The sequence below is a fragment of the Muscardinus avellanarius genome, assembly GCF_963383645.1.
Source record: "Muscardinus avellanarius genome assembly, chromosome: 14".
Lineage (NCBI taxonomy): Eukaryota > Metazoa > Chordata > Mammalia > Rodentia > Gliridae > Muscardinus > Muscardinus avellanarius.
In genome coordinates, this window is record NC_137800.1 from 81,565,101 (window position 1) to 81,587,637 (window position 22,537).

Genomic DNA, 22,537 nt, shown 5'->3' on the forward strand with positions numbered 1-22,537 from the left:
TTGTCTGCAATTAAAGAAGCATCATAGAAGACCTTCAAGGATAAAGTACTAGCTAGAATCTCACTTGTGATATTCAGTATGTTCCCCGAGCTTTTTCTCCTGAGCCTAAATGTCCTCAGAGAGATAAAGAGCTTCCTAATGAAGTCCAGGTCTTTCTGGGGGCACTCTGAGAAAGCAGTGCTGCATGACCAAGGCCCAGGGTTTCTACAGAGGGAAACTCTTTAAGGACCATGTTGTGAAGATCCCCAAACGCCCCTGTGAGAAATGTGGTAGCTATTCTACAGGCCAGAGAGCCATTGGAAGTTTTAAAGAGAGGGACTGTTGCTGTATTTGTCTTGGCTTTATATTTATTGTATAAACTATCATTATTGGGAAGGGCCCAGTGTCAGAGCTTAGAAGTCTATTGCAATGTCTTAGAATGACAAAGGTTCTGCCCAAGGGGATAATATGGAAAGAGAAACTGCATTTGAGATATTTCTGACACAATAGTTAAAAGATAAGAGACTTCAAGCTTCTGATTACAAAGTGAATGGAAAAGGTCCCCCTCCCTCACACACACACACACACACACACACACACACACACACACACACACACCACATATGCCTCACACATATGTACCACCTTACCACCTGTACATATACATACATATGATTATAAATCATGAGATCGATCTTATACCCCAGTTGGGAAAGAATTTCTCCTTAAGGAGATTCCAGGTGTGTTTTCTGAGTATCCTCCATTTTTCCATCTGGTTGGTTTCTCTAACTCTCTATGAGCTCTGAAGTTTTATACTATTTAGTGTCATTGGTTTATAGATGAAGATATGGATCAGGTTGATACTTATGTTTATAGGTATAGATAATACATCATTCCAATGCTTTAAAAATAATAAAATTGGTGAATTTAAGAAATTCTTAGATTCAATAGCTTTCATCCAGGAAAAGAATCATGATTTATATTTTGCCGTACTAGCTGAAAAGCTACCATGAAAACGAACACACACACACACACACACACACACACACACACGATTTATATATGAAGATATGTGATTTGATTATCTATTTTTGCTCATCCCTCTGGTCAATTGGTAAAGGACATTACACCCAGGCCCTCATTTCCATCTTTCTTTAAAATAAGTGAAATCAAATTAAACAAATCTAATAAAAAAAGCCCCAAGATGTATCATATTTTTGAGGTGTTATAAAATATATTTTCTCCTCCTCTTAACGAGTAAACAAAGGCAAATCTCATCTCATGTTCTCTATGTGTTCAGACTCAGTGCAGGGAAATGCATAAATGGAAAATCTATTTGCTTAATTGAGAATCCCCTGAACTATTTGTGGCCTGGCTCATTAGTTTGTCAGGAAGATAAAGGTTTTGGTGACATGGGTTCCCATATTCCACTAATCTAAGGACCTACAATTGTAACTTTCATTTCACACATCTAATACCCAGGCTATCACTTCTATTTGGAATGACAGAGACTTTTATTACATCTTTTGAAAATACTTGTAAATTAAAAAAGTAGTCCAAGTTACATTTAGATAGCTTTTAACAAGTATTGAGCTGGAAGCAGTGCCCAGTAACTATAAGCAAAATGGGTGAAGGCTGTCCTCTCTTTAGCTGGAGAGGAGTACCTTGTCCCCCACAAAGCTTTGATCATTTCTAACTCAAGGTATGACCTCCAATGTCCCAGTTATGCATTAACAGACTTACCGGTGCCTCCAATGTGGTAGTCTTAACAAATGCAAGTGGATATATTTTTTTTACACACTGTTGAAAAGGCACTAAATTTAAGGGCTCTATTGGAGGAAGCCTCAGCTCTCAGTGTGCACATATTCACCTCACCTCTATCCTCCTGTCTCAACCTACAAATGAGCCATGAAAATGGATAGTACTAGAGAAACAGAGACGAGCACTCCATAGTTCAGAAAATCAAAGGGCTGTATTTTTCCTCTTTTCTTCATGACTGGTTTATCTTTCCAGGACTTTCTTTATGCTTTCCAGCTAACAATTTATTGTTTTAGGATTATGTTAATATAGTTAAAAAACTTAGAACAGCGCCTGACACATTGTAAGTACTAAACAACTATAGCTATTATCATATTACATATTTGTATTGGTGTTAATACAAATATTATTATATTTTAAGGCCTTACCTTATACCTCCTCTTCCCTCCTCTACTGTTTCCCTTTGACCAGAACTTATCCCTTTGTTATATTCTATGCAAGTACTTAAAATAACTATTATTTTCTTCCTGTCTTCTCCAGCTGAGATATAAGTTTGAGCAGGGTAGAGCTTGATGTTTGATCCTTAGAAGCTGAAGAAGTAAGAGGCAGACAAGAGTCTTTGGGGGCAGGAAAAGAAGGGAAAGAAGGCCCTTTATTTAGTCACCCACCCCAAGAATCTGACTATACTGGATTTGTGCTAGACATTTTCATTAGAAGCCGTTGTGATGTTTTTAAAGCAAAGAAAAGGGGGGAGGGCAAAGAATGACTGGACTTAAATGACTGACAGAATTTGCTTACTCTTCATCCCTTAAACCCAATTTGAGTTTCTGCATGAACACACCCAGTCTAAGGTTCCTTGTTTCCCTGGCAGGCAGGTAGGCTCAGACTGAGCTCTGGCCAAAGGAAGACAGGCAGAAATGACATTTGCCATTCCAGGCCCAGTACATGACAGTCTGAAAGAGACATTTTTCTCTGTCTGGTGTCTGGCTGGATGTTGAGGCTCCAGCAACCATCTCTCAGACCCAACAGTACCCAAGAGACAAGATGAAAAGAGACTTTCTTCCTGAAAGACCATGGAGAGGTGCGACGAACTTGCTCAGTCCTGTGGACAATGAATCTGGCACTGAGTCCACTCGGGACGAGATCCTCAGAAAGGTGGGCATGGGCTTCAGTTGCAGTCCTGCAGGGGTTGACTCCTGCAGTGACTCCTCCCCCTTAGCAAGTAAGAGTTCCTTCAAGCCCCCCGTAAGTGTGGGGTCTCATCCCCGGGGACCTGGGAGAGAGGAATCTGAAGAAATGACATAGACAACTGCCTTCTGTGCAATTGACAATGTTTTAATTTCCATAACCAGTACTTATACCCTATACCCCATGTAAGCACCAAAGGACAATAGTGAGGCATTAAGTGTGAACAAGATAAACGGGATAAAAGAAGATCCATGGCGTCACAGTTTAAGATTTGTCTGGGACTGGGTGATTAAAGTCAGCCCCCTTGGCCTTTGTCATTGAAATCAGGTTTCTGGCTCACAGGTGAGCCCTGGGGGGCAAGGTTGGGAGTGTGGAAAGGCGCCTGGACAGGCAGGCCTCGGTAAAGGTGGGGGTCACACCCAAAGTCTGACCCCCAAAGTCGTTTTGGAGAAATTCAGTCTTCTAGGATCTCCTTTGATTCTTCCAGAGTCTTTTGTCTCTAGGGCTTAGTCCAGGCCCTCCTTTATCAAGATCCGTAGGGTTGCATTGAGGATTTGTCCGGTCCTGTCTGCTCCGCCATCCCCTATAAGGCAATACTTATATTACAGTTAGTAGACAGGGCAAAAACATAACACAGGTGATTGGATTTCTATAATTGTTGTTTAATGCATAATCTTGAAGCAGACTTTTGGGTTTTTTACTGTCCTGCTGCTGAGTCACAAATGGTAGGCTTTTGTTAAGTTAAGGCCAGAGAAGAGCTTATTAGCATCTCTTAAGAGGGAAACAAATGGCCCAGATTCCAGAGACAGTTTTACATCTCTTTGGGAAATGGGGCAGAAGGTAGGTTTGCAGCTTCTCCTGCTGGCAGAGAGGTGCTGGGAGCTAATCTTTAGGTCAAAGGACCTGCCTGCCGAGACGAATTTTGCAGCCCCTGAATTCTGACTGCCCTTTATTACAGCTGGAACAATATAGAGAAATTCTGAAGGCTCAGACATTTTACTAGAAAATTTATCTTTCATGGACTCAACTTCTTCCACAGTCCTAATTCTTGGGATCCTGTTTTACATCATTGGAGCTTATTAGTGTAGAAATCTAAGAGCAGGGAGTATTTTTGCCAGAGATGACATCTCCTCCTTGGGGCTAGCCTCCGTGAGGCCTTGCCGAATACAAGCGTTTCTCATGCTTGCATATGCCGAGAAGGGACGGTGGCGGCAGAGAGGAGCCCCATTCTCTTGTAAAGTAAGAAACTTCTATGGGGTTCAGCTACAAATTTTGAGGGTCTGTTTACTACAGCAGCAAATATTATTTACCTTATTGTGATCTGAGGCTTATCTTTAAAGCAAACTCAACATTGCAACTTGTCATAGCAAAGATCCCCATGAGCCCATTAGACCCTAATGCCATATCTGGTCCCCTATTCAGTGGTTAACAAATATTATCCCCCAACAAACCTCAAGCTACTGGAGCTTCTGAAACTTTAGCTGACTACAGTTAGGACAGGGATCGCGTGGTCTCACACTCAACATTGTTTTCATTGTTTCATCGTTGTCATTGCCCCATAGTTAAATAGTTTTATCCCCCAACCCTGCTCGTTGTTTTATTTTATCCTTCATGGGATTTGTCCTCTAACATAGCAGATATTTTACTTACTTTTTTTTTTTTCTTTCTTTCTTATTTTGCTAGCTGTCCAAGGGTAGGAATTTTGTGATGTCATTTGCCTGGACTCTTTTACAGAAAAGGTCACACACAATTAGCTGTGTACTCGTGCTTAATTTAATTTTGTATGTTATTGTTAGGTCCTCAACCCCCATATGGGACAGGGGCGGGGCTGACCCGCCTCCTTACCCTGCAAGTTCCCACGGAAAGCCACTCCCCTTTGATAAAAAGGGGAACGCGGCGATCTCGACACACAGAGAAGCCACACACAGAAGAAGCCTGTGAGACGGAGAGATTTTCTATATCCGTGGAAGGCTCTCTTCCACGCCCTCTCCCACCCCCAACCCGCACCCGCGACACGGGGGTGGGGGAGGGAGCTGCCTGGGACTGATGGGCCGGTCTAATAAAGACTTATGCCGCCTGCATGGCCGATCTCGCGTGTCTGTGGATCTATCTCTCGCAAACCATACACCTGGTGCCGAAATGAAACCCGACGTAACTATTTTGGCCTTTGGATCTATGCTCTCCAAACTTTTGCGCTACATCGCCCGACACTAAAAGACTATGGCCCGAGCCCCGCCCGGCACCCCGCCGCTGACGCCCTATGCCTGACTGGACCGGAGACCTTTTTCCTATCCTGGCTGCGACAATGCCCCGGCGCCTAAAACGGGCCTCCCTGCAGATTCCTGGGCGTCCGGCGGCCTCCCGCGCTCTGCTGGTAGCCGGCGGCCATGTTCCGACTGCTACGGCGCTCTACCTGCCTGCCGCTTGGACCTCCTACAGCGACCGTTCCAGCTCGGCGCGAGCAGGATCGCGGCCGCGGTCCCGAGCCTCGGATGCCGCCAGCCTCGACCCTCCCAAGCCCGCCGCCTCCCAGCCGCTGCCCGCCGGGCGGGTCGGGCGTGATGCGCCGCGGGACCGGGTCCTGGCCGCGGGCCGCCGCCGCCGCCGCCGCCGCCGCCGCCATGGGGAGCGGCCCGCACGCCGAACCGCGGCCGGGCGCAGCCCCAGCTGTGGCGGTTAGGATCCCCCCAGCAGCTCGGCGCGTTCCCGAAAGACGCGGGGACCTGGCTTACTGGACTCTCAGCTTATTTAACTACATGCGCGGCCTCCGCCCGCCCAGACTTCTACAAACTGCTGAAAAAAAATACGCGCTCCCGCCTCCCGCCCTCGCCTGTGCTACGCCCGCCCGCGGCCCCGAGCCGCCAGCTCCCCGTGCCATGGAGGATTCCATCACTGCCGGGATCTCTAGCAAATTTGCCCCTGGCGGTGTCCCTCGGGGCCCAGCCCCACGTTGGGCGCGCGCCTAAAGCCATTTTTGTCTCCACGCCATGGGCCCGGCAACCCATGCTCCGCGGCGGATCCCCATCCTCCCAGCCCCAGCCCCAGCTCCCAGCAGCTGGGCGCGTCCCAAAAAAGACACAGCGGATTTCCGATTCTCCCCGCCTGCTACTACATTGCTGTAAGTACTAGATTTTTAAAACCAAATCCTTGGTGGTCCAGTGGTTAAGATGGGGCGCTCTAATCGCCGTGACCTGAGTTCAATTCCTGGTCGGAAAAAAAAAAAAAAAAAAAAAAAAAAGCCATTTTGGTACTGGCTTCTGGGCTTTTAGGGGGACGGCAGCAGCCATTTTGATACTCGCTTCTGGGCTTTAAGGGGGACGGCAGCAGGCATTTTGGTACTGGCATCCGGGCTTTTAGGGGGACGGCAGCAGCCATTTTGATACTCGCTTCTGGGCTTTAAGGGGGACGGCAGCAGGCATTTTGGTACTGGCATCCGGGCTTTTAGGGGGACGGCAGCAGCCATTTTGATACTCGCTTCTGGGCTTTAAGGGGGACGGCAGCAGGCATTTTGGTACTGGCATCCGGGCTTTAAGGGGGACGGCAGCAGCCATTTTGATACTCGCTTCTGGGCTTTAAGGGGGACGGCAGCAGCCATTTTGGTACTGGCTTCTGGGCTTTTAGGGGGACGGCAGCAGCCATTTTGATACTCGCTTCTGGGCTTTAAGGGGGACGGCAGCAGCCATTTTGGTACTGGCATCCGGGCTTTAAGGGGGACGGCAGCAGCCATTTTGGTACTGGCTTCTGGGCTTTTAGGGGGACGGCAGCAGCCATTTTGATACTCGCTTCTGGGCTTTAAGGGGGACGGCAGCAGCCATTTTGCCTCCTCCTCTGAGGCTGATAGCGGCCATCTTTAACACGTGGTTATAGTGATAGCGGCCATCTTTAACACGTGGTTATACTGATAGCGGCCATCTTTAACACGTGGTTATAGTGATAGCGGCCATCTTTAACACATGGTTATGCTGGGGTGACCATTTTGTCCAACCCACAGGTCGGCAGCCATTTTGCCTCCTTTCTTCTCTGAGGGTAACGGCGGCCATTTTTTTTTCCCAAACTGCAGGTCGGCCATCTTAGACTCCACCCTATTTTTCACTCTTAACCAATCCTAGGGCTAATTAAAATTCTAAAACCCTCCCATTTTTCTCCTGGCCAATCATAAAAGTCGGCGGACATCTTAAAATACTATTAACTGCCATTGTTTCACACACATCTCCACAGCGTGGGCCTGGCTCTGCAGCCCCTCTGCGCTCACACTGCGGTAAGCTTCCCTTTTAATTTGGATAAGCGGGTTCCGGCTTTTAGCCCCCTCCGGACTCAGGTTTCTGGCTGATTAAAAAAAATCCGAACGTTCGGCCCTGAGTCCCCTCCAGCCGGCCAGGCCGCGCTGCGGGTGTGTACGGGAATTAGAGACGTCTTTTCTCTGACACGCCAATCTGTTTTTGAACAAAGGGTTGGACCCCAGGACGCTGGAGTTCTGACTTTGTTCCTGCCGCTTATCCGAGATGGGGGGAAACCAGCAATCTAAGATTAAGATTGATTCCCAGTCGGCCCTGGGCCGCGTCCTGGCTAATCTCCAGGCTTTGGGCTTCTCAGGGGAACTGTCCCCAGAAAAACTTATTTCTCTTTGCACTAAGATTTGGCCGACATATGATTTAACTGATAACCTTCGATGGCCGGTAATGGGGACATTAAATCCTAGAATGTTAATGGCTCTCAGTGAATATTGCACACGTTCGGCGAAATGGCCTGACCTGTTGTATTTACAGCCGTTCTGGCGCCTGCATTTTCTGTTTGCCTCCCCACCTAGCCCTGCTGCCCGAGTCATGCTGGCTGGGGAGTCCCGCGGGCCACAGCCGCCATCTTGGACACCCCCTGGCAACCCACAAGCGCCACCTGGTGGCCCCTCTGGGACACAGGCTGGTAAACCAGCTGACTCACAGCCGCCATTGTACAAGGAAACATGGATACCGGAGCCTGACCTGGCCGAGACACCGGCCTCATTTACGGATGAGCCTGACCCACAAGATCTCTCCGTACCGTTGCGACCGTCAGCTCCTTCCGGAGCGGCCTCTTGCTCTAACCCACTTCTTTCTCCCCCGCCTTCCTCCCTCAAGGGACCGATCCTGACCTCCCCCTCGCCTACCCCCATAGGTCACCGGACTCGTTCCAGAAATCCTCCTTCTCTCCTGGCCCCGCTTCGTGAGGTGGCTGGTGCAGAGGGAGTGGTCCGTGTACATGTTCCTTTTTCCCTTCCTGACCTCGGACAACTTGAGAAAAAACTGGGCTCTTTCTCAGCCAATCCCAGTGGTTTCATCAAGGAATTCCAACATATTATACAAGCATACGATTTAACTTGGCGGGATCTTCATGTCATTCTAACTTCTTCTTTAACTCCAGATGAACGTGACCGTATCCTGAAAGCGGCCAGAGAGAGGGCCGACCAGGCCCACGTAACCAACCCATTACTTCCTACCGGTAACGCTGCAGTTCCCTCCGAGGAACCTAATTGGGATTATAATATAAAGGAGGGAATAGAAATAAGAAATTATATGATACAATGTCTTCTTGATGGTATGAGAGATGCCTCCCATAAGGCAGTTAATTATGATAAGCTTAAGGAAATTACCCAGGGTCCAGACGAAAACCCAGCTGTTTTTCTAAATCGATTACGAGAGGCTTTTACCCGTTATACCCGTTTAGACCCATCTACGGAGGCAGGCTCAGTCATATTAGCCACTCATTTTATTGGGCAATCAGCTCCTGACATTCGGAGAAAACTAAGAAAGGCTGAGGATGGCCCTCAAACTCCTATCCGAGACTTGGTGAACATGGCATTTAAAGTTTTTAATTCCAGAGAGGAACAGGCAGAAGTAGAACGTACGCTCCAACTTCGCCAGATGGCGAATATACAGGCCCAAGCCCTGGCGGCGGCCCTGCGGCCAGCTGAGGATAAGCAGCCTTCGGGACGGCGAGCGCCACTTAGGGGAGGACGCCAGCAACGACAGCCACCCTCCGGAACCTGTTTCAAGTGCGGTGGTGCTGGTCACTGGGCACGCAGTTGCCCCCAACCACGTCCGCCAACCAGACCGTGCCCGGCGTGTGGCCAAGAGGGACACTGGAGAAGTGAATGTCCCTGGAGAGGAGGTGAGTCTCAGGTGCCTCAACACCGGGGAACCACCCCTCCAGACCAGGCCCCGCCAATGGCCCTACTGGGTCTGGCTGAAGATTGACACTCCCCGGCCTCGGCCACCCGTATTACTCAAGCTGAGCCCAGGGTCACGCTACAGGTAGCGGGTAAACCAATCTCTTTCCTGATTGATACGGGAGCTACCTACTCTGTCCTCCCTTCCTTCTCTGGACCTAGTTTCCCTTCCCAAATCTCGGTCCAAGGGATTGACGGCCTACCCTCTTGCCCACGTATCACAGGCCCTCTGTTATGCCATCTGGAAAGTTTTATGGTCAACCATCCATTCCTGATTATCCCATCATGTTCTACCCCTCTGTTGGGTAGAGATTTTTTAACCAAACTTGGGGCAGAACTTTCATTTAATCTCCCCCTGGTGTCCGCTTCCTCTAACATATTTTTAATAGCTACAGCTACAATAGAAGACCAAAAGGAAAAACCCCCCCTTCCGACAGATGTGGTGGACCCCATAGTATGGGACACCAGTACCCCAGTGGTGGCAACTCACCACACCCCGGTTCGGGTTACCCTACGTGACCCCAATATTTTTCCTGCTCGCGCCCAGTTTCCGATATCCCTCCTTCATCGGCGCGGGCTTAAGCCAATCATTTCTCGTCTCCTGGCGCAGGGATTGCTCATCCCTATTAACTCCCCTTATAATACCCCCATCCTCCCAGTTAAAAAGCCTAACGGGACATACCGCCTAGTCCAAGACCTCCGTTTGATTAACGAGGCAGTGATACCAATCCACCCGGTGGTCCCTAATCCCTATACCCTCCTGTCTCAGATTCCCCCCAATACTACCCACTTCTCAGTCCTTGATTTAAAGGACGCATTTTATACAATTTCCCTTCATCCGGAATCATATCCCCTTTTTGCCTTCACTTGGGAGGACCCCGACACCCAGGTCGCCCAGCAACTTACCTGGACGGTCCTCCCCCAGGGTTTTCGAGACAGCCCACATCTCTTTGGGCAGGCTCTAGCGCGGGATCTCCTTCAATGCCCCTTAGAGCCTAGTTCTCTACTACAATATGTAGATGACCTTTTGCTTTGTAGCCCCTCCTTAGAAATGTCTAAGCGTCACACTGCTCTCCTCCTTAATTTCCTTGGGAGCAAGGGCTATAGGGTGGCCCCACATAAGGCCCAATTATCAATGCCTGAAGTGCAGTACCTAGGCCTCCACCTCACCCCCAACACTCGGGGACTCACGGTGGACAGGGTCAAGGCCTTACGAGACTTACAGCCGCCCACCACAGCTGGTCAGATCCAATCCTTTTTGGGCTTTGTGGGATTTTTCCGACATTGGATCCCCAACTTTGCCATCATAGCTAAGCCACTACATGAGGCAATTAAGGAAACCCCGGCTGGCCCTCTCACTTCGCCTGCGATCGTTCGACAAGCTTTCCAGGCTCTTCGAGAGGCTCTCCTTAATTCGCCTCCACTGGCACTCCCCAACCCCACTAAGACCTTCTTGTTATTTACTGACGAAAGGCAAGGAATAGCCACAGGAGTGCTCACGCAACCCCTGGGACCAACTCAGGTGCCAGTGGCCTATCTGTCCAAGCAACTGGACCCCACCACCCGGGGCTGGCCACCCTGCCTCAGGGCTCTGGCAGCAGCAGCCGCACTCACAAAAGAGGCTCTTAAAATCTGCCTTCAGATGCCCCTGCAGGTCTTCTCCCCACATAGGCTCCAGGATTTGCTCTCTCCACGAGCACTCCCTCTTTTGTCACCATCCCGTATTCAGGAACTTTATTTGCTGTTTATGGAAAACCCAAGTGTTAAACTATCTCATTCCCCAGCCCTTAACCCGGCCACTCTGTTACCAGTGAGCCAGGGTCAGGGCCCTGATTCGGGTTCATTTAGCGATGTTCACTCATGTGTTGATGTAATTGAAGCTCTAGCCAAACCTCGGGCGGACCTCCAGGACACCCCCCTTCTTAATCCAGATGTCACTTATTTCGTTGATGGCAGCTCTGTTCCTGATGCCAGAGGTAAGAGGAGAGCAGCCTATGCAGTGGTCACTCTAACCCAAACAGTTGAAGCTGCCAGATTACCGGACGGTACTACCTCACAAAAGGCTGAGCTGATCGCCCTAACTCGAGCCTTACAGCTGGCAAAAAACAAGCGAGCAAACATTTACACCGATTCTAAATATGCCTTTCTAATAGCACATTGTCATGCCTCAATCTGGAGAGAGAGAGGGTTTCTCTCCACCAAGGGATCACCCATTATCAATGCTACCCTAATTAAAAAGCTTCTAGACTCCCTTTCCTTACCATCCGAGCTGGCCATCATTCACTGTAGGGGCCATCGGACGGAGTCTTCCTTAGTGGCAAAAGGAAACAATAAAGCTGATTATACAGCGCGACAGCTGACACAGCAGGCTCAGCCAAGCCCGCCGGCACCTATACTGTTTCTAACACTCCCTACAATGGTGCCTAATTACAGCCCGGCTGAACGAGAACACCTGACAAAACTTGGGGCGTCCAGCGCGAAAGATGGCTGGCTCATGGTACAGGATAAAATTGCTCTGCCTAAGGCCCAGGCTGAAGAAATCATCAGCTTAATACATAACTCTCTTCACGTGGGACCCATGGCACTAAAGCATTTTCTGAGCCCCTTGTTCTATTCTCCTCTCCTACTACAGCTAATTGGTAAAGTCAGTGCCTCCTGCTCCACTTGCGCTGCTGTATCCACTCAGGGAGGCCTTCGCCCCTCCTTCCCCACCCACCAAATGAGGGGACACCTGCCAGGACAGGACTGGCAGATTGACTTCACACATATGCCTCCCCATAAAAAACTTAAATATCTTCTTACCATGGTTGACACCCTAACGGGTTGGGTGGAGGCTTTTCCTTCAAAGGATGAGACAGCCAGCACGGTAGCCAATGTTCTCTGCTCAGATATCATTCCTCGTTTTGGCCTCCCTAACTCCTTGCAATCTGATAACGGTCCAGCTTTTGTTTCTAAAGTCATTCAGCAGGTGACACAAGCTCTGGGCATTGCGTGGAATCTCCATGTTCCATACCGACCACAGTCTTCAGGAAAGGTAGAAAGGATGAATGGAATTCTCAAAAATCACTTAACGAAACTCTCTCTGGAATTACGGGTTTCATGGCCGGAGCTCCTGCCACTAGCTCTGGCCCGGGTGAGGGCCACCCCCCGAAGCCCCACCTTTATGAGCCCATTTGAATTGCTATACGGCCGCCCTTTCTTGCTTAATCACACTCTTCCTTCGGACCCCCCTCCTTTGTCTTCCTATCTCCCTTATTTGTCTCTCCTCAGGCACCTTCTTAGGGAACATGCTGACCGATACCTTCCCCAACCGGGGAATGACGAAACAGCTCCACACCATACAGCTAAGGCCCTCAAGCCGGGAGATCAGGTCCTTCTCAAGTCACTCCAGCCAAAACAACTTCAACCACGGTGGACGGGGCCCTTCACAGTAATCCTCACCACACCCACCGCAGCCAAACTGCTGGGGGACCCCAACTGGCACCATCTTACTCGGCTGAAAAGGGCCCCACTGCAACAGTCCCGGGACGAATTTTCTTGCACAGTATTAGGACCTACTAAGCTTCGTTTTTCTCGACATAACTCTCTTTGATGTTTACATGTTAGCAGGTCCACTTGTTTACAGGTTATGGTACTCTCCCTCTTCGGATGTTGAACTGCCATAAGTATTAAACCTTGGAAGTCGGGTACTGATGCTCCTGACGCAGTAGCAGATGTTCGTTTGACCAGACAGACCTATACCCACTCAGGGAGTTGCTGCTATTAATAACTCTGGTCGAATAAAAACTGCTGAAGGGGCAAAAGACGTTCTCCTCAGGGAAATGCTGCTATTTAAATAATAGATCTAGTGACAATCTACCTCATATTTAAAGGGCTCCTAGGATCTGCTCTCACAATTTTTTTCTTTTTCTAATAGCACCTTGCCTGTTAACCAGGGTAACCTCCAGCTCTCACCGCGGCCACGCCTGCCTGCCCCCGCCCTTCCAGGGGATTGGACCCTGACTCCCGGCCTGGGGCCCCTGACTCCGCCCACTCTGTCAGCAGGAAGTAGTTCGATAGAGTCGTCGCCCTTATGACCAAAAAGGCCGGGATGTTAGGTCCTCAACCCCCATATGGGACAGGGGCGGGGCTGACCCGCCTCCTTACCCTGCAAGTTCCCACGGAAAGCCACTCCCCTTTGATAAAAAGGGGAACGCGGCGATCTCGACACACAGAGAAGCCACACACAGAAGAAGCCTGTGAGACGGAGAGATTTTCTATATCCGTGGAAGGCTCTCTTCCACGCCCTCTCCCACCCCCAACCCGCACCCGCGACACGGGGGTGGGGGAGGGAGCTGCCTGGGACTGATGGGCCGGTCTAATAAAGACTTATGCCGCCTGCATGGCCGATCTCGCGTGTCTGTGGATCTATCTCTCGCAAACCATACAGTTATCTAGTATTGCGCAGGGTAAAAGTGTAGGAAAGCTAGTTAATTTTTAATACCTTTTAATTTGGGAATACTGAGATGTCTGATAAAGGGTTGAATCAATTTACCCTTCAAAAGACTTAAAGTCAATAGTTGTTTTTTATGTCCTGAGGAAGATGCCTAGAGAAATAATTACATAAGTGTGGAAAAATGCATTTTCTGTCAAACTTATTGGGTAGATACAATTCATTGATATCTTAATTTAATAATCTATAAAATTCCCATCACTTGGAATAGACTAACTCCTACCAAGGTCTTCAATCATAAGCTACCTCAAGTCATCTCAGTGAAAGGATGATTAAAAATAATACTCACCAAACAGCAGAATACGCAGGGCTCTCTAGGCATGAAAGATTTGTAATTTTCACACACCTCTAGAAGGTAGGTGCTACTATCACACCTCAAAGTACAGATGAGGACTTGGAGGTCGTGCCTCAAAGTCTCACAGCTAACAAGTGAAGAGCTGGGAGTTAAACTTGGAGATTCCGTTCCAGAGACTCTTTTTTCCTTCTTCCTTTTTAATCATGGAACAATGCTGTGCAGCTATTTGCCTGGCGTGATACCATTTATAGATCAGGTGTTCTTTCTTTGCTCTTTCATTTAACCCTCATCCTTGTCTTTAGGAGGCATGAGTAATTATTAGCAGCCCACAGACTCTGCGTGGTTGAGTGTGTCAAACAATACCTCAAGGACATTTAGTTAATTATCAACACACCTGTGTTTCTGTACAAGGTGTGCCAAAAATAGATTGGTTTGACAAAGTAAAAAAAACATGGTTTAGATAATATAAAGAGAAGAGGAAAACACCCGAAAACTGTCTAGAAATAGGATATTGTGCTAGCAATTACTTTCAGTAGGATTCAGTGTGAATAGTCTATTCATTGATAGACAAAGGACTTTTTTCTTTTTCCTCCTCTTTCTTTCCTTCTTTTTTCTTTCTTTTTTTTTGGGGGGGGTAGCTCTGGGGCTCAAATCCAGAGCCACTAAGCAAGCACCCTGCTACTGAGCTGTATCCCCCACTTTCCAAGAAGAACTTTCGAAGAAAAATGTCTAATCAAACTCAATTAGGTTTCTCTAGAAACTATTAAATACATCTAATTATTTTATCACCCCACCTTGCTTATGGTGTAAGGGGAAAAATTGTTACCTAATAGTTCTCAAGGAAAACCTAGAGATAATTTTGTGTACAAGGCACCTTAATAGTTTTATTATCTTGAGTTTGGGATGGATAAGTAATGAAGTTGTCAGAGGAAACTGATTATTACATTAAGATGTGAATGATAATTTATAGTTAATATACATATATACATATTTATATTAAAATGTTGCATTCCTATCATAGATTAACAATACATACTAAATTTAATCATATTATTAACTGTCACCAATTTTCTTAAAAAAAGAGAATAAGTATAGCTGATATCTTATATGATCTGTTTTTTTCTACAGCTATAGAACCTGGTTGATGGGAACTGGTTGTTAGGAAAAACTCTTACTCAAGGCAAGAGGTTATGTTCCCTCACTGGTACAAGAAAAACAGGCAGTGATCCAGAACCCGCCTGGTTTCTATTGGCCCACACATGCATATTACATACCCAGCTAAAATACCTATTGTCATCCTCCTAAGGCAACCATATGTTCTCTAACCTGTTAGATAATGTTAATTATGATCGATAAAAAAAGCAGACTTCTGCTTATAACACAATACTTGAGGGACTGAGACAGGCACTTCAAAACAAAATAAAATAGGGCTGGAGTATAGCTAAGAGTCAGAACATCCCCGGGCTCAATCTTAAGTATCGCAAAAAAAAAAAAAAAAAAAAAAAAAAAAAACCAGACTTACATTGAATAATAAAAATTTCAGCATTTGTATTATGTAATCTCCAAGTTAGTAATTGAACAAGTATCCAAAGATTAGGCATTAACTTATTTTATTCAAGATTCATCTAAGTTGTTAAAGTTATCATAGATTGTAAATTCAGTAATTAAGTAGACATTTGTAATGTTATAAAATTAATTCCATTTAATAGCATTATTATGATTCAATTTATTTTATGAGTAAATTACAATTTAAAAGTATGAAGTGTTTACTATTCTAATTAATAAACCTAGTGGAAGAAATCTAGTAAATTAAATTTTCTTAAATAAAATAAACCCTAGAAACTAATATTTTTATGATATAATAAAGACATAGAACCATTTTAAAGTAAAATTATGAAGCCAGAGTTTTTCCCAAAAGTAATCTTGATTTGAAATGATTTTTCTCTATAAAAACATACAAAGTATTAAAAGTTCTAAATTGTTTAAAAAAAAAAAACCCTACAACTATTAAATTGTTTCTTAGTTTCAGCTTAAAGAGACAGCACTTTTAAAGCATGTGTATTTTTATTCTCTTAGAAAAATTGAAGTTTCTGTCCTGCGTGATGGTGCATGCCTGTAATCCCAGTACTTGGGAGGCTAAAATAGGAACATCTCAGGTTTAGAGGTTAACTTCAGCTATTTAGCGGGACCCTGACTCAAAATTTAAAAAAAAAAATCATTAGGTTTCTCTAGAAACTATTAAATACAGCTAATTTTAATTCCTCAGAGGTGGCTCTGAGGAAGAATGTCCCTAGGTTCAATACCCAGAATTTAAAGTTTCTAACAATATGGCCTTACGCTTATTATACTTTCCAGGTGTCAAAAAGTAAGACTATAGCTTCCTTAGATTAAGTAATATTACAACAAAAAATACACTTGTGTATTAGACCTTAATTCCAAAGTGGGATTTACAGCACACAAACTAATGTGTAGTTGCCAGTGGACAGCATCAAGCAAGCCTCACCCTTCCCTATTCACTAGTGACACGAGCAGCAAGGATCAGCTTCCCTTGAAAGGTTTGCAGTTTTTACCCAGCATTCAGAGCGCACCACCCGGAAAGTGGAGCTTTACTAAAGCAGACAGTACAAACAGTAAGTGTTACAGATTTAAGGTAAAGTCAAATGCCAAATTGTAGCAGATGCTGAGCACTGAGGTACGAAAAAGGCGCGTAGACTTCAGCATACTTAGCAGTTTATTCCAAGAAGGGAATTACAAATTCCAAAACTGCTGTCAAATTTTCTCACAGAACCCACAACAGATTTAGCCTTTGACCACAGCTCCTTTTTTGAGTGTGTGGGTGGCTCTGAAAAGAGCCTTTGGGTTGGATAAGCAATGGCAGGAGCCGCTCACTTGGAGCTGGTGTACTTGGTGACGGCCTTGGTGCCCTCGGACACCGCGTGCTTGGCCAGCTCCCCGGGCAGCAGCAGGCGCACGGCCGTCTGGATCTCCCGGGACGTGATGGTCGAGCGCTTGTTGTAGTGCGCCAGGCGGGAAGCCTCGCTGGCGATGCGCTCGAAGATGTCGTTGACGAACGAGTTCATGATGCCCATGGCCTTGGACGAGATGCCGGTGTCGGGGTGGACCTGCTTCAGCACCTTGTACACGTACACCGAGTAGCTCTCCTTGCGGCTGCGCTTGCGCTTCTTGCCATCCTTTTTCTGCGCCTTGGTCACCGCCTTCTTAGAGCCCTTCTTCGGGGCCGGAGCGGACTTCGCTGGCTCAGGCATTTCAAACTCTCCAAACCAAGATACAAGAAGAGTGGAAAGCTGACTACTCAAATTTATAGAGCGTTTATGCTAATGAAGGATGGAGAGCAAGTCTTAGTTAATTGGAAGAGCCGCTGCAGAGCGGTCATCCAGGGGCCGAACTATGCAAATGAAGCATGAAAATGCAGCATTTCTATTGGTTATTTGGCTGAAGCACGTTTTGACCAATCATACTGTCGGAATTACTATCCAGGAAATGGCTATAAAAGCAGCCATGTTGCACATTTCTCTCGGTTTTCCTTGGTTCTGCTTTCATTTCTTGTTTAGTTTGTTATCTACTGCTGGTTTGCAATGTCTGGACGTGGTAAGCAGGGCGGCAAGGCGCGCGCTAAAGCAAAATCTCGTTCTTCTAGAGCTGGACTGCAGTTCCCTGTGGGTCGGGTACACCGTTTGCTACGCAAGGGAAACTATGCCGAACGGGTCGGCGCCGGCGCCCCGGTCTATCTGGCGGCTGTTCTGGAGTATCTGACGGCTGAGATCCTGGAGCTGGCAGGCAACGCAGCCCGCGACAACAAGAAGACGCGCATTATCCCCCGTCACCTGCAGCTGGCCATCCGCAACGACGAAGAACTTAACAAATTGCTGGGCCGTGTGACCATCGCGCAGGGCGGCGTCCTGCCCAATATCCAGGCCGTACTGCTACCCAAGAAAACTGAAAGCCATCATAAAGCCAAGGGGAAGTGAATCGCCGAATCTGAGCGTTCGGCAACACTACCATACCCAAAAGGCTCTTTTCAGAGCCCCCTACTGTTTCAGCAGAAGAGCTAAATCACTAAAGTATCCCAAGTACCTGTTAATTTTCTTTAGGGGGATAAGGATAAGCTCGTAAATAGTTCGTCTCCCCGTAAAGAATTGTAGACTGGTCTGCTAAAATTTTAACGAAGTCCCCATATGTTTTGTGCAGTTTATTGACAGTGGTAACACCCAACCGTAGAGTGGTCTAACAGTCTGTTTTGAGCTCAACTATTCCGAGTATTGAAGCTAAATTTCCTGGGTGGCAATCATCTGTCAGGTAGATTTTACCAGTTGAGGAAATTGCTGCTCCTCACCTAACGTCTGACATTCTAATTGTACTTAATGCGGGTACTAAAGAAACTAGAAACCCTATCTTCTCAACTTATGAAAAGCAATTGGAATTGGGGGCTGCAGGCCTCCCCACACCGGCCCGCCGCCCAGAATTTAGTAACAACTGCTTCAAACACAGAAGTGGCAATGTGAGATCTTGAGAAAAATTATAGGATCCTATTTTCCTAGGTTCTGGTAACCTGATAGTGGAAACGGGTGGGCTGCGTTTTCCCCGCGAATGCGCTGCTGGACTAAGGAAGCAGAGCAGCAAGTAATTGAGGCTCCTGGAGTTCTACTGAGCATTTCTAGTGGAAAGGTTTCTAGCATTCACATCTAACTAGGTAGTGGTGAAACGGGGTTTCTTGAGAAGAAACACGGCATTTCCTTAAGATGAAACAGTTTCTTGAGAAGAAACTTAGCGTTTCCTTACTGGATTCTTGTCTGCAGTGAGTGAAGAATGACACCCGCAGACTGCAAGAAGGGGAGTAAAAGGTTTATTGGAAGCAGCAGGGAATAGGGAAAAGTGGCCGAACACCCCTAAGGGGCTGTTGGAGCTCTGAAGTCCAGCAGCTGCCTTCAGGTCACTACCTGAGTGTTGCCCAGGCCAAGTACCTTCAGTTGCAAGCTGTTTTCTCTCAAAGTCCACGCGATCTGCCAGAAAAGAAGTGCAGGTCACCCCTAGGGGCCCTGGTAGGCCTTGATGTCCAGCAGAGGCCTTCAGGTCACTACCCCAGTGTAGCCTGGGCCAAGTGCCTTCAATTGCACTCCACCTTCTCTCAAAGCTAATGTGACCTGCAAGAGAGAGAGAAGCTCCCTAACAGGGAGGAGTTCCCAGAGTGGGTAACCCTCCTGGTGACTGGTCTAGGGGTTTATATATCTCTGCATGTCTTCTATTGCTTGGAGTTTGGGAGGCAGTTCTTAAATTTTGCATAGGGTATTTGCATGTCCTTTGAGGGTCTCCTTTCAATAGGGGTGTCAGACTTGCTCCAGTGATGTCTCCTGGGTTTGTTGATTAGTAAACAGATGGTTTTGTGAAGCTTTGGTCATTCTTATCTCTGAACCTTGGAAAAGCTGGTCTCTTTTAGGAGTCTTGGAAGCTAATTAGTGTTTGTTGCCCCTCAGGAAATTAAGTTTTTTCTACCAAGGCCTCTTCTCTATCTGCCTACCTCCTTTCTATCTCCTCAGTGGAATCGATCATTTTGCTTAATCCAAGCAGAAGCTAGATCCTGCAGTTTGGCTTTTTTCTCTATACTAACATGAAATGTCTTGAGGTAGCCTCTTAACTTCCCTCCTTCCCCTGCAACCTTTCTCAAGGGAAAATGACCAAGTGTCCAGGAGCTTGGTGAAGGAGTGGTGATGGGAAAACAAGTATCTGCTTCAATGGCCACATGTTAATTTTCTGTGGCATTTTGCAAACTACAAAGACTAAGCTAAAAATCATCAGACTCGGAGAAGATCTGGCCTGGCCTGGGTTGGCTGTGAGGGCCACATTCTTTGAGGCCAGTGTTTATTTTATGTTGGAGAACTTGAATCCTTAGGTCACAGCCTTCTGAACCTTTTATGTATTTACTTACCAAGTTGCAGTTGAAACCAGCTCCCACACTTCCCAGTTGTATGACCTTGGTTTGGGTGCTTACCCTCTTCCCGGCTCCATTTCTTCTTGTATCTTTGCTCGTCTTGCTATGAGAAGAACCTGGCTCAGTAGTGTGCATCTTAAAATTGTGATTTTAAAATTTTTAAATTGATCAGAAGAGATGACTTTTTAGGCATTTACTGTGTGCCAGGCACATTTCTGTGTGCTCCCGGCATATTCCTTCATTTAATCTAGTGATCTTAGAGAAAGGTTTTTGGAGAAAGATTTACTGATGAGAAAAGAGAAATAGAGTTTAAACAACTTGTGTCAGGTCCCAAGGTCATTTTCCAATGATCATTTTCAGAAAAAATGAGAATACTAAATAAATAAATAAATAAATAAATAAATGCACAACGAATGGACTTTGTTCATGTACGGGAATACTACTACCAGCACCTTAAATTCTGTGAAGAATGTTAGGAAGAGAAGTAATTTTTCCTGGAATATACACAGAAAAAAAGTAAATCTTCATAATGTGACATTATTAGAAATCCAGATTGGGGCAGATACCATATCTTGTTGTCTCAGAGTATGGCAAGGGAAACAAGGGGACCTAGTTTGGTAGGGAAATGGTTTCTAAGGGCTACAAAGGACTTGATAAACTGATTTGTTATGTGAGTATGGCAAGATAGAGGTGATTCAAGATTTTAATTCTCTTCATTGGACTTCAATCACAAAACTCTGTATCTGATTATTTAGTAGTGAATGATACATTGTGAAGTTTGTTAACCTTGGTTTCATCTTCAGCAAGACCTTCATAAAGCCAACCATGGCAGGTTATTGTTGAATGATATTCACCTGAAATGAAATAAAGACTTAGTAGATGGGCATTCAGTAAATGTTGAGCTGAATGACTGGGTGGCTGGCCAGCCAGGAAGGACTTTGTTCTAGAGAGTCACTTTATTACTAGGGAAAACATTAAGTTTGTACCAGATTAAGGTTGTCAAAAGCATCATCTCTTCCCAGTAGAATATCTCTTCCAATAATTTAGTTTGTATTGGGAACTGTTTTTGGAGCCTAAGATAAACACAGAAGATATGAGGTGACCAGCTCATACCTAACAGGGAGTGTTAAGAGCCTGCTCTCAAGCAAAGGACCTCCCTCACAGCTCTGTCCTAGCGCCACATCTCCAACACACTTTACCTTCTGCTTTGCAATGTCATTCTTTACGTCTAAAAGCCCTAATTACTCCTGGGGGAGAATCTCTAGTGGACAATTCTCCATAGCTTTGTTGGATCCCAGCTCTTCAGGTCTCCACCTACTTTACTAAAAGGTCCTGGGGAAAACTATTTAAACTGGGGCAAGTCGATGAAATTGCTAGGGTACCCAATTGTCAAGGGACCTGGGCCCCAGACACCATAGTTTATTTCAGAGTTTTCCTAAGATGTGAAGCTGGGTAGAATCATTATTTGTGCATATAAGGAATTCTGAACAGGGCAGATCAATTTAACACAATATCACAAATTATTATATTTCTTTTTAAATTTCCAAGTAATCTGCGGAGCAATATTCTCTCTACCCCATCCACCATCTCTGCTCATTCCTAGGTATTGTTCTCTCTCTCTCTCTCTCTCTCTCTCTCTCTCTCTCTCTCTCTCTCTCTCATTTGAACTCTTTCTTACAATTTTAATGTATATAATCAGATATAAAGATTATTTGTATTTTACAGTTAGATGTGGATTAACTTCTAGAGATTTGTCATCTGTTGTCCTTAAATTATAAATTTGTATCTTCTAATAAGTATAGTGCATGCGTATTTGAAGATTATCAGGAAATTAATTGAGGATTGCTCATACACACTGAAATTAAGAATAAGGGCTCATTGTAGTCCCAGAGTTCTCTTTTCTCCACATTTTTCTTTTTATTTATTTATTTTATTTTATTGGTGGTACTGGGGTTCCTGAAAACCCTTCTACCTCCAGGCTACACTCCCAGACCTATAATATATATATATATACTTTTTTTTTTCTTTTTTCTTTTTCTTTTTTTGGTTTGAAAACAGGGCCTCTTAAGCCGGCAAGGCTGGCTGGCTCCTGTGCGATCCTCCTGTCTCTGCCTCCGCAGCGCGGGAATTACAAGTGTGCACCACCCGCCCGACTCCTCTCCACTTTTATCCCAATACCTTAATATTGTACAAAATCAAGTAAGATTAACATCATGAGGAAATGTACTAAAAGAGTCATCAATATTTACACTTAGGAAATTACTGTTAACAAACAAATATTTTTAAAAAATAGAAGTGTAACTATTGCATATTCAATAGAAATTAGAATATGGCATATAAAAAATATTCAACATCATTAGACATCAGGGAGATGCACATAAAAACTATGCTGAGATTCCATCTAATCCCAATCAGAGTGGCAAGCGTAAAGAAGTCAAATAACAACAAATGTTGGCAAGGATGTGGGGAAAGAAGAACTCTTTTACACTGTTGTTGATGAGTGCAAACTTTTTCAGCCGCTATGGAGATCAGTGTGGAGATTCCTTAGAAAACTGGGAATAGATCCACCATATGATCCGGCTATACCACTCCTGGGTATCTTTCCAAAAGGGTTGAAGTCAGAGAACTACAGTAACATATGCATACCCATGTTCACAGCAGCACAATTCTCAATAG

The 22,537-nt window shown here is 45.8% G+C and overlaps 2 protein-coding genes across 2 annotated transcripts; one reads left to right on the forward strand and one right to left on the reverse strand.

Annotated features, from left to right (window-relative positions):
• Positions 1-16,799: 16,799 nt before the first annotated feature.
• On the reverse strand, positions 16,800-17,180 carry LOC308272891 (histone H2B type 1-F/J/L; the record flags this gene model as incomplete). Its single annotated transcript, XM_080709928.1, has 1 exon — positions 16,800-17,180. One exon carries the CDS (start codon positions 17,178-17,180, stop codon positions 16,800-16,802), a length of 381 nt encoding a protein of 126 aa, XP_080566054.1.
• A 330-nt stretch (positions 17,181-17,510) lies between these two features.
• LOC308272887 (histone H2A type 1-C) lies at positions 17,511-17,903 on the forward strand (the record flags this gene model as incomplete). Its single annotated transcript, XM_080709924.1, has 1 exon — positions 17,511-17,903. One exon carries the CDS (start codon positions 17,511-17,513, stop codon positions 17,901-17,903), a length of 393 nt encoding a protein of 130 aa, XP_080566050.1.
• Positions 17,904-22,537: the final 4,634 nt, after the last annotated feature.